We start from the raw sequence: 12022 nt of genomic DNA on the forward strand, positions 1-12022 counted from the left end.
GGTTGGGGGGGCCTGGGGTCTTCCACATCCCTGGGGGTCAGGGGCAGGGCCTGTGGGATGGGGGCTCAGCCCCTCCAGCCCTCCCTTCATCTTGCTATTTATTCAGAAGGTTTCAAATCATGACAGAGTCCATGTTGGAGGTGATAAAGAACTGTAAAAAAAAAAAAAAAAGAAAAAAGAAAGAAAAAAAGAAAAAAAGAAAGAAAAAGAAAAAAAAAATCACAAAAACCCAAAACCCAACAAGAACACTTTGCGTTGCGTTTAGACTATTTATTACCGGGATTACAGGCCTGGCCGCGGTAACAGACTTTTACATGGAATTGTTTAATTATTTGTACTTTTCATGCCAGAAAATAAAAGTTCAGAATCTTACGGCGTTGGCTGTGTGCTGGCAGGTGGGGAGCACTGGGAGTGTGTCATCGGCTGGAGCTGTGCAACCCCACCTAGGCTGCTGGGCCTGGCTGTCACGTGGAGCCCTGGGGCTCCCCAAGGACACACCTGGGACTCAGGGTGGGTGGGAAATGGGTGCAGGCAAAAGCCCAGATGTCAGTGGCCCGGGGTCCGTCTGCCTGTGGTGCTGGGCTTTGCTCCATGGCCCATGGAGCATCTCAGATGTCAATCAGGCTCTGATGAGACCCCAGCTGTGGCATCAGCCGGATGGGAGAGGAGGTCTGGGCACCATCCCTGGAAAGTCACTTCTCCCCAGTTCCTCCCTCCGCCCATCCCTGGCCCCTTTACACCTGAGTAAAGCAAGGCAGACACGGGCCGGTTGGGTGGGGGGATCGTGTTTATTGTTTTGAGGTCACAGGTCAAGTCACTGATACCCACCTGGGACAGAGGCAGACACCCTGGGCAGGGGTGGGCTTGGGGTGCCCAGAGTGGGCAAACTCCTTTATTCTAACTTTGGAGGCCGCCAGGGCCTGGGAACGCGGCTGGGCCCTGCCCGGCCACCCGAGAGCAGGGCCCGGAGCTCCACTTGGTTCCGACCCCCGCTAGGTGGGTGAGGGGACCGGAGCGGGGGCCTTGGTCCACAGACAGTGGGGTGGGGTGGCGACACCGCTGGGGGTATTTCCGTGCCTTGAGGTTCTGGGGCCAGAGAAAGACCACGTGAGAAGGATGGGAGACGGAGACGAGGAGAGAAGTTTTGCTCAGACCCCGGCGCAACCCCAGGCGGAGGCGGCACCGCAGCTTCCTGCCCACCTTGGCGCCCGGGGGGGCTAGAGCTCGTCGTGGTCACCATCAGCCGGCGGTTCGGGCGGCGGCTCCGAGCAGGCCGCCGGCGTCATCAGCTCCATGAGGTACTCGCAGCGGCTGGGCTCTGTGGTGCTGGTCACCACGGTCTCCTTTCCACACAGCAGGCGCACCTGGGATGCGCAGGTAAGGGCTCAGGTGGGCCTGGCCCCCCAACACCCGCCCCCCACAACCCCCGGGCCCCTGGCACTCACGGTGGTGGAGCGGTTGGGGCCCTGCCAGCAGCCCGTTCCCTGCTCGTACTTCATGGCGCTGAACTTGTCGTGGTCAGGGCCGGCCCATGAGCCCCAGGTGCTGTGGGAGAGCGGGGGTGGTGAGGGGGTTGGGGGAGGACGGTGGCCGGGGCAGGGATGCTGGGGGAGGGGATCCATTCGACGCCCACTCACCCGAGGCTGGTGGGGGAGCCTCCGAGCTTGGGTTTCTGAGAGACGAGCTTGAAGGGACAGAGCCGGTAGACGTACCTGTCACAGGACAGGGATGGTGGGCGGGGACACAGGGCCCTAACCTCCTCCGTGCGCCCACACCCAGGGCACAGGGGAACCTCAAACTCCACCCACCGCCCTTGAGCCCACCCCCCCCATCCCCCTTCCTCGCTCAGGCTGGCGCAGGGCCCGGATGTCCCCTCTCCACCCGCCCCACTGGCCAGCTGGGGACGCACTCGCTGGTGGTGAGCTCATAGCATTGGCTGTACAGGTAGGCAAACTCTCCGCTGGGGCCGAAGTCGAAGGCGATCTCCTGCTCCAAGTTCCTGGAAGGGGAGGCCAAGCCACAAGGGGCAGCGTCATTCAGGACAACACAGGGAGGCCCAATGTGCTGTCCCACTCCAGCAGTGGAGGGCCACTCGGGGGCTGGGCTCAGGCTCCCCACCATCTGGGGACCCTCCCCAGGGGAGCCACCCCTGTCTTAGCATACGTATCCGGGGCAACTCCCCATTACCACCTCCTCTGGGGAGCTCAGCAGGCGGAGGCTGCCTGGCAGGTGGAGACATGGCCTTGCCCGGGCCAGCCCCTACTCCCTTACCTGATGGACTCCTCCATGTCCCTCAAGGACCGCTCAGCCTCCTCAAACTTGCTGCGGGCCTCCTGGGCGGCTGGAAGGGGTGGGCAGTATGGGAAGAGGTCTGAGGGGCCCCAACCGCCCCCATCCCGGAAGAAGAGGGAAGGGGTGCTTTGGATACACTTGCATCCCCCAGCTCCCAGGCCTGCTAGGCTCAGGGCCGACCCCGCCCTGCACACAGGCTCTCCACTCCTGCGGAAGGAGGGCCAGGACTCCTGGGACCTCGCTGGCTCCCGGCCAATCTGCCGGGGAGGCACAAACAAGCAGCAGCCAGAGAAGGCGCAAGGGCCCCCGGGGCCCATCGGGGCAAGGATGGCTTCTCCAGGCCCCAGATGCCCCTCCCTAGGCTTGCTCAGGGCCAATGCAAGCCCATCTTGGGAAGCCAGTGAGGCCCACGTGGAGGGTCCCTGAAGGTGTGGATCACCCGGAGCATGAAATCGGGCAGGGTCCCCTCCCTGCCCCACCTGGCCCTCACCGTCAATGAAGGCCTGAGTCTGCTCATCGTAGGGGGGCATTTTGTCCTCTTCCGCGGGGCTGGCAGCAGGCTGCGGGGGAACCAGTGGGGTGGGAGCCTCCTGGGGGAGGGGCAGAGTCAGCCGGCAACCCAGCCCCCCACCCTGTCACCCCCTTCTCCCCCCACACACACACCTGGGGCTGCTCCCCCTGCACCTGGGAATCTTCTTCCTCCTCTTCCTCTTCCTCCTCCTCTTCCGTCTCCTCTTCGTCCTCGTCCTCCTCTTCCTCTTCCACGGGCGGCGAGGGCACTGCCGGCTGCTCCTCCTTGGGCTCTGTCAGGTCAGGCTCAGAAGGTGCAGGTGGGGGGCTGGTGGGGAGCACCTGCTGGGTGTGTGGGTAATGGGTGCTATGGGCTCAGTGGTCTGCCCGCCTCCCGGCTCAAGTCCAAGCTCACACCATCACCCCATGGGCAGCCTCCGTGTCTCTACCCCTTCCTAGGGGCCTGGAGAGAGGGACAGACAGCTGATGGGGGGGCCCTCCACGGAGGGTGCCTGGATGACCCAGCTGGCCAGGGTGGCCCTGTGCCAGAAGGAGAGGCAGTTCCTTTGTGAGGCATTTGGGAGGGGGGCCTGGAGGGGGTACTGCATCTCCTCCCCTACCCCCACTGACCTCAGACCTGTACTTGTCCCTGATGGCAGCCCAGACGCGGTCGTAGAAGGCAGAAGCGTCAGTTTGCATGTCTCCACCCAGCAGGGCCTGTGTGCGTGGTGGGGGCAGGGTGAAGATCGGGGCCTCCACGTGCGCCCCTGTGCCCCAGGCACTCTCAAGGGGGGGCCTCAGGCTACGGTGCCAGGCACGGCTGTGCTCTGAACACCCAGGGTTAGGCCTGGGCGCTGAAGCCGAGCAGCCCGAAGGGGGCAGCACAGGCCCGTGGGAAAGAGGGCGGCCCCAGAGGAGAGGAGCATGTGGGGTGGGGGGAGAGAAACAGAGACAGAGAGAGGAAGCTCCAGAGCACCAGCAGCAGAGGTTGCTGGGCCCCAGGGAAGAGGCAGAGGCCAGGGCGGGACAGGGAAGAAGCCAGCAGCAGGGATCCAGCCCGTTAGGACAGAGAGCCAAGGCCTGCACGGGAGGAGGGCAGAGTCGGGACACACACTCGGGGGAGCACGTGGGGCCAGGTGGGTGGGGAATCTGGAGTGTTCCTAACCTGGTCCCAAAGGGCAGGGAGGAGAGCTGGGCTTCCAGCCTCCTGCCCCCCACCCCAGGCAAGGCCAAGTGGCATTGGCCATGCCAGGCACCCCAGCAGCCCTGGGAGCAGCCCCAGGCCAGCCTGGCCCCCGCCCCCTGGCCCTAAGGTCACCCCGGGACGAGACCTCTACAAGTCCCAGGGCAGGGAGGATGGAGTACCTGAGCTTCCCCTTCTGAGAGTGCCCCGTCACCATCGGTGTCCAGCTCCGGATGGGTCTGCAGCTCGGTGACCGAGACCCTGCAGGTGTGCACGGAGAGGCCGGCAGAGCGGTGAGGCCCACTGGCTCCAGGCACTGCTACCTGCTTCCCCTCTTGTCAGGGCCCTTCCCCTAGAACTTATTTTAGGACCTCAAAGTTGGGGGGGGGCAGAAGTTGGGAGGTGGTGAGCTCTGGGGTTGGGGTCGGAGGGGGGCCCAGCCCCATCTCCTGCCCTGTCCTGAGAACTCTGCAGCCTCCAAGGGGCTCAAAGGAGAGACAGAGACGCCCTGTTCCTGACAGCCCCCCTTCACTCAGCCATTAGCCTGGGTCACCCAGCAAGTTCAGGGGCACGGTGAGATTAGAAGGGGTCTGGCTTTCGTCAAAGTGACCCAGGCCACAGAACGTGCTTGGGAAAAGTAACAGGACCCCCCAGCTACCTGACCTGGCTCCTAGGGTGGGGTGGGGAGGGTCCTTCATCTACCCTCAGTGTTTTTCTGCATCTGCTTTATACTTGAGTAACAAGGGCTTGGTCAGCTATGGTTTGGGACTCACTAGAGACCCGTGCTGAGGAGGGGGGCTCAGGCGCAGGAGAGGGGGAGGTGGGAGGAGGGACCCCAGGCCCAGGGCAGGAGAGGTAGACTCACGCCCCATCCAGATCGTCATCCAGCTCCTGGAAGGCGCTGGCCGCCAGCTCCCGTTCCCGCTGGGCCTTGGAGGCAGCCTGCTGCTCTGTGGAGGGGCCAGCTCTGTCACCCACCGCCCCGAGGCCTACCCCGCCCCAACACCCCACGTGTCCCACTGTGCGCCTGGCCCTGCACTGGTGCCGAGTCAGGCCAAGGAAGAGCACAGAGCGGGGCTGGGAGCCATGAGCTGCCAAAGGCTGGCCAGGGCAGGGACCAAGGAAGAGGCAAGAAGTGCCAATAGCAGGGAGACTCCAAAGTGGGGAGTTGGGGAGGATTTGCAGACATGGGGGGTGGGGCTTGAAGGCACCCTGGGACCTTGGGTTTGAATAAGCAGGGGCTAGACTGTGCAAGCCTGACAGGGAGATCATGCATCGGCCATGTCTGGGAGCCCCCAGGAGAAGCAGCCCGTGCACCCCAGGCCCGCTCTCCAACACTGAAGGTCAAGATGGAGACTGAGGGGGCGCCTGGGTGGCTCAGTGGGTTAAAGCCTCTGCCTTTGGCTCAGGTCATGATCTCAGGGTCCAGGGATCGAGCCCCACATCGGACTCTCTGCTCAGCAAGGAGCCTGCTTCCCCCTCTCTCTCTGCCTGCCTCTCTGCCTACTTCTGATCTCTGTCTGTCAAATAAATAAATAAAAATCTTAAAAAAAAAAAAAAAAAAGATGGAGACTGGGGCGGGGTGTGGCCAAGACAGGAAGGCTTCCTGGGGGGTCCCAGGAGTGTCCCAGGAATGCAAGGGAACTGGGCTGTAGCCAGTAGCCACAGGGCCACAGATGGACCTCCACCTGGATGGACGGTGCCCCCTCTGCTGGCCTGACCCCCACCAGACGAGCTGGACAGGAAAGCGGCCACCATGCTGCTCCAGGGATGGAGCACACTCCGGGCCTCCGCTCAGCCATCTACAACGGGCCCAGCGGGGTTCCCTTGGCCCCCCTGTCCCTCATCCGCAGAGGGCCCGCCACACGCCAGCAGACCAGGCTGGCAACTGTCCCTCTCCCAGATGAGGGTGTGAGGCTGGCTGGCTGAAGGGACCTATCCATGGTCACCCGGCTGGCAAAGGGCAGGGCCAGGTGCAAAGACACAGGATGGGTTAGGAAGTCAGCTTCCACCGGGATGAACAGAGAAAGGAGACTCCCCGACTTCCCAGCACTGGCCAGGAAGGCAGAGGCTGGGGACAGCTGTCTGAGTGGCGGGGCCTGAGTGTGCTTCTCAGCAGAGGGGAGGTACCTGCTGGACACGGCCCAGGAAAGAGGGGACATAACAAAGTCCAGGGTTTCCCAAGAGCAGCGGGGGTGGGAGCCAGGGTCTGGAGGCAGAAATAGCCTTTGCTGAGGGAAGAAGGGGAGGCTGCAGATGCCACTGGGGCTCTGGCTCAGAGGCCCCCCCTGGCTCACTTGCCCCTGGGCCATGGCTCCCACCACACTTGGGGTAAAAGCCCAAGTCCTCCCCACAGTCCCCAAGGCCCTGCCCTGGTCTCTCCCCCTCCGCCTCTGATTCTCTTCCCTCCCTCCCTCCCTCCTGCGACATGGCCTCCTTGCTGTCCCTTAAAAACCAGACATGAGGCTGCCTCAGGGCCTTTGCACCTGTGCCCTCTGCCTGGCTCACTCTTCTCAGCAGGCAGGGGCTAGCTCCATCTCGTTCAGTGCTAAACTACTGGCACCTGGGGTGTGCCTGGCGCGCGGCAGGTACCCCATGAACACGGGATGAACTGCTGCATCACCGACTGTGAGGAACCAAGGAAGAGAGAGGAAGGGACAAAGAATGCAGCAGGTGCCCAGGAGATGGAGATCAGCAGTGTGGACTCAGAGACGAGCTGCCCAGCTCCTGGTTACCAGCCCGGGGAGTAGCCAGGGCCACACTTCCAAATCCTTCCTGCAATGCCTAGTCCTCTGACTAGTCTAGAGGGGGTTTCTGGCCCATCTCTCCCATCTGGCCTGCTTCCACAGGGTGACCCCCACTGGACAGACTGAGGACGAGGGCCAAGGCTCCCGATTTACCAGAATGGCAGCACAACCTGCCAAAATCAAGAAAATGCTGGACAAAGTGTAAAAAACCACCTTCAACCAACCGAAGTGGCATAAATTGCCAGGGCAGTAAGCCATTCAGGAAGGTTAAAGAACATGGAAGCTCCCAGCAAATCTGGAGATCTGTGCTGCTGAGAATTTGTGAGGCAAGGGAGAGGGAATCAAAGCCTCCCCCCGTCCCATAACTAAGCTGTGACCTCACTCCAGGGTTGTCCCCTCAAGGAGAGGCTGGGCCAGAAATCCCCAGCCTGTGCTCCCACCTCAGCTCACGCTGCCTGACAGGCTGGAGGGGCCTCCGGCCTTTGCTTTGGATTCAGGGGGACCCCCAGTGGCAGTGTTCCCAGGTGGCTGGCAGAAAGAAGAGCATCTCCTCTCGGGAAAAAAAATCCCTTCTGCTAGGTGGCAGATTATTCCTACGAATGACTTTCGAATGCAATGACCAACGCACAGGCAAAGCCAAGGGGGCACGTGGGGGACCGAGGCACCATGACTGACAGTCAGCAGACACTCGAGCCAACAGGTAACGAGTAGCACTCCCGGGCCCAGGCACTTCCCAGCCAGAGACAAGGGCCGGCCCTGGCCGGCCCGGGACATACCTTCCCACCGCTTCTGGTGCTGGTCTTTGGCCTCCTTCTCTGGCTTCTCGGCCTCCTCCTTCACCAGGCGCAGCATCTCCACCTGGTCCTCCAGGGACTTCTTTCCAGCCTGTAGCTCAGCGAGCTTTTCCTGGGCAGGAGAAAGGCAAGATGCCATGTCTCCTGTTCTGCCTTCTTCCCGAGTGCCACCTCCCTGCCTCCACTCCACAGGGCGGCCACGGGTGACCTTCCCAAGTGCACGCCTCCCCAGGTCTCCCCCTTCCTGTGGTTCCCCCGAGCTCCCTGCGGAGAACCCTGAACACCTCGAGGCAGCCCCCGAGGGCCTGCCAAACCAGACCCACCACTCCAGTCCCAACTGCCCCAACGCTTTCTTACCCCACGGGGTCCAACTTCCCTGACAGCATTTAGATCCCCCGCAGGCCCCCTGCCTCCCGTTCTTCACACATGCTTTCCCTCTGCCTAGAACACTCTGCATGGCTGACTCTGAATTATCCCACAGATTTCAGTTTAGATAGAGGCCTTCTCCTCCAGAAGCCGTCCCTGCTTCCTGCCACAACAGGCGGCAGGAGGAGGGAGACCAGGCACAAGTCTCCTCTAGGCCTCAAAGCCCCAACCCAAATGTCCCTTTTTCCAGTGGCTCTTTGGCATCTGTCCCTCTCAGTGGACAATGGGCCCCTGAGGCAGCTCCAGGTCTGTTTCCAGTCTCTGCCCACTACACCGCAGCACATCCAGGGCCTCTGTGGATATTTCGAGAAGGAACGAGTGTGCTGTGGGGCCCCAAGCTGAAGGGTCTTAGCCTAAGCCTCGCCATGGGATCATTTTCGTCCTAATACCCCGCCCCACACCTCGGCCGGGGCTGTTCCCAGGATCCTCCTACCGCCCCCATGAGGGCAAAAGCCACTCAAAGCCAACCTCATTGCATGGCTCCCCGACTATCCTCTGAACCCAGAAGGGACATCACTGCTTCCCCCGCAACCCCCAACCTCAGGAGGGGCCTGACCAGCCAGGGCATAGAGGGGGAAAAAGACCCGGAACCTTCCCTGGGCAGAAAAACAGAGCTGAAGTCCTCCTGCAAAGAGCCTGGCAGAAGTCCAGGGACAGGGCTGAGGACTCTTACCCATCCAGCAGCCCAGGGGGTGGCCTGGGCACATGATTTCTTCCAGCCCTTGCAGCACTTGCCCTATAGAACTACCCAGGCTGCTGTGACGACGTCTTGAGTCCTCCCCTCAAACAGGGAGGTCGCATGGTTACTGGCCTCATCCTCCAGAGAGGGCACCACAGAACCAGGACGCAGCTAGGCGCCCCTCCTATTCTGGGATGCAGGAGGAGAGCTCCTCTGAGCCCACTTCAGCCCCTCAAGGCTCTGCACAACACCCATGCTGACCACCACCTGGTAACGGCTTAACCAGTGACTGAACAGCCAGCAGACAAATGGGTAAACCAAGGCATACACAGACAGTAACTGGCCCTGGGACTCCATTAGTCAGGGGCGGGTGTCAATCCCACCCAGCCTCACCAGCCCAAGACTCTAGGCCTCAGGGCCCAGAATGTCCTGGGCTGTCCCCGCAGGGTCCCTCACCTGCTTCTCCTCCCGAGCCTTCTTCCATTCCTCAATAAGGATCTTCTTCAGGCGGAACCCCTCTCGCGTGACCTCTGCCATCTGCTGCAGTGTCTCTCTCTCCTTCCGGCCCTTCTCTCTGGGGTGGAGGGAACACACAAGCACCCCCAGGGAGGCCCTTAGGGCTCACCAGCTGGGCCTCTTCCAAAAGGGCTCAACCCACCTGCAGCCCGCCCCACAGGGGAAAACATAAAGAACAAACCCTCCTCCCCCCTCCTCCCCAGGCTCAGAGCTCTTCATCCCTGTCCCCGAGAGGAGGGATAGTGGTCAGAGTTTGCTCACTGTAGGGACCTAGGAGAGGGGCTAGGGAACGCTCAGGTGTGGGGCTAGAGGTTGGTCCCCAAAAGAGAAAGAAAAGCACAGAAATCAGACTCCTGGAGGAGAAGGCCATCTGATGGGTAACTGGGTTGCCCTTGACCCACCCTGTACCTAAACAATCTTCCATAAGGCAAATTTACAAAAGTACTGGGATTTTCAGCTTCTCTGAAAAACGAATCTAGCCTGGCCGCCTGCCTTCAACCGACCAAAGTCAAGGGGCAAGTGTATCCTTTAGATGCCACAATGCCCACCACTCCCTACTGCCTCACTCAGCCGCCTTCTGCTGTTTCTACCACCTGCCGCGGGCATTTCAGTTTTCAGGGTCTGCCACGAGAGTGGAGTGATTCAGAGATGGGAGTCTCATGTCCGACCGGCCTGGGTTCAAGTCCTGGCTCTGATCTGACCTAGATGTGGGAACCTTGGGGAAGTCCCTTTTTATCCTGAGCTTGACTTTTCTCATCTGCTGAAGTGGGAAACAACTGTGCCCGCTTCTGGGCCGGGGATGGAGTGGCGACGTGGTGTTCGTTCACAAGGCCCTGGCAGAGTGAGCACTTGATGGGCCAAAGCAGAAAAGAGAAGGGCTTGGTTCACTGGATGGGGTGAGACTAGGACCCTGGGGAGGAGAGTGGGGGGCGGTGGGGGCGGGGGAGGGCAGCAGCTGCCAGCCACATACTTGCAGGTGTTCTCACAGACAATCCCGCTGTTGTACTCATCGGTCCCGTCACAGCAGTCTGGGAGCAGAAGCAGGGATGGGATCAGACCCGGCAGTGGCTCCTCCCTACTTCCCCACCACCGCCAATTTCCCCAACCCCGGTGTGATCTCACTCACCGCAAACTCCATCGTTGACCCATCGGGAGGAGATGTACAGGGCTTTGTAGCCAGTGTTGGTGCAGTGGAAGCTGCCATTAGGACAGGCGGCTGTACCTTTGGGAGGAAGGTAGTTTTCCAGGTGACCTCAGGGCTAACTCATCACATCCACCCACAGACCGATCATCCGGACACACGTGCACACACACACGGCATGTGAGGACCACCGATGCACAGAAAGGGAAGGAAGGGCTTCAGGGACTGAAATCAAACTCTCCCATGTTCTCCTCTGCCTCTCACCAAGGCCCTCAGAACGAGGCCCAGCCCACTGCTCTATCCCTTGCCTCCACTTCTGTCTTTGTCTGCCCTTCAGTCCCACCTTCTCTCCTGTCTCTAGGTATTTGCACCTGCTGACACCTCCATTTTCCGCACACATCAGGGTTCAGTGGAGACCTCACTTCCCGACCCCCCAGGCTGGGCGAGGGGTGGGGATGGAGGGGCGCTCTGGGCTCCCCCAGCAGCTATGACCCTCCTCACCAAACCACTCACTTCTATGCCTGCTTTCCCCCACTCAGCAGGGAGCCATGGGAAGGCAGGACTGGGTCTGTCTTGGTCACTACCGCACCACAGGGGCTGGCATTTCCCAGGCACTCAGAAAACCTCGAATGAATGAATGAACAGAGAAAGACTCACCTGGCTCATCTGAGCCATCCTTGCAGTCACAGTAGTCATCATTGACCTGATCAAAAGGGATAGTGGCAGAGCCGTCCAGGCAAGTGAAAGGCTTGGACTCGTCATAGAAGTGATGGTCTGGGATCGAAGAGGTAAGGGGCTCATCAACCCAAGGCAGGAAGAGGCCCCCTCAGCCGCTGAGTATATCCACCTTCCCTACCCAGAGGCCAGGAAACTGAGGCAGAAAGCTCAAAGTGTCTATCCCAGGGGCCAAGTCGGCCCCTCCCACACCCTACCCCCACCTCCAGCCACCTCCAGTGGCAGACTCACTGGTGAGGGAGACGCCCCGGGGCCTCTTGACCTCCACGGCCCAGCACAGGGGCAGCAGCAACAGGAGCAGTAACATCTCGCAGAAGCTCGCAGGCCGGAAAGAGGTTCTGGGGGGAGGAAGCCGGCCGCGGGGAGATGTGCTGTGCACCCACGCTGCGGCAAGAAAGGGATCGCCAGTCAGTGGGAGAGGGCTACTTCCAGCCGAAGGAAGTCACCTCTTCCTCCAGCCAGCTGGACTCCTCCATCGCTTCCGGGCAATGGGGGCTCACTCTGCTTCCGATATGGGCGGCGTGGGGGGGCTCTCCCCAGTCTTGCCCAGAGGGAGTGTCATTTTTTTCTTATCAAGGGGGAAGGCTCAAAACCTCCGCTCCCTGCCTGGGGAGGGTCGCGGGTGGGTAGGGTTGGTGAGCTATCCAATTCCCTCCAATTGGCCAAAGGGGTTAACAGTCTCCCACTCTACCGACGAACACCCTCGAGCTGCCCCCAATAAGAAATTGGGGAGACCCCCACCACCCCACCCCGCGCGTTAATTCACCACCTACACGAGGCCGGGGCAAAGGTCAATATCCACCGCGCCCCCCAGCCCAGCAGCCAACCGTCCCTCCAGAAAAAAGAAAGCGGAAATATGTGGGACGCGTTACTTCCGGCGTCACGCCGCTCGTGCGGAGCGGCGACCCAAGGGGGCCATGTTGGGAGTGGCAAATGGGGGAGGGGTGGGCTGGAACCCAGACGGCCATCTTGGATAGGACTGTGAAGCCCTAGAGGGGA

At 61.1% G+C, this 12022-nt stretch overlaps 1 protein-coding gene across 3 annotated transcripts; it reads right to left on the reverse strand.

Moving 5' to 3' along the window:
• Positions 1-769: 769 nt before the first annotated feature.
• On the reverse strand, positions 770-11875 carry LOC111162443 (protein kinase C substrate 80K-H). 3 transcript variants are annotated; one of them, XM_022526869.1, is made up of 18 exons: positions 11797-11875; positions 11255-11407; positions 10946-11062; positions 10274-10369; positions 10118-10175; positions 9088-9205; positions 7509-7638; positions 4851-4935; positions 4168-4246; positions 3433-3519; positions 2977-3144; positions 2783-2882; positions 2272-2341; positions 1910-1999; positions 1638-1712; positions 1446-1545; positions 1201-1364; positions 770-1086 (listed from the first exon to the last, which is right to left on the reverse strand). In XM_022526869.1, the coding sequence occupies exons 2-17, from the start codon at positions 11328-11330 to the stop codon at positions 1218-1220; spliced, it is 1596 nt and encodes a 531-aa protein (XP_022382577.1). In that variant the 5' UTR covers positions 11331-11407; positions 11797-11875; the 3' UTR covers positions 770-1086; positions 1201-1217. The 3 variants fall into 3 exon arrangements, with proteins under 3 accessions (XP_022382577.1, XP_022382576.1, XP_022382575.1); XM_022526868.1 differs by having other exon boundaries at positions 2956-3144; XM_022526867.1 differs by having other exon boundaries at positions 2956-3147.
• Between the last annotated feature and the right edge of the window lie 147 nt (positions 11876-12022).

This window comes from Enhydra lutris, unplaced genomic scaffold (genome assembly GCF_002288905.1).
Source record: "Enhydra lutris kenyoni isolate GAN:26980312 unplaced genomic scaffold, ASM228890v2 scaffoldscaffold92, whole genome shotgun sequence".
In the NCBI taxonomy this organism is placed as follows: Eukaryota; Metazoa; Chordata; class Mammalia; order Carnivora; family Mustelidae; genus Enhydra; species Enhydra lutris.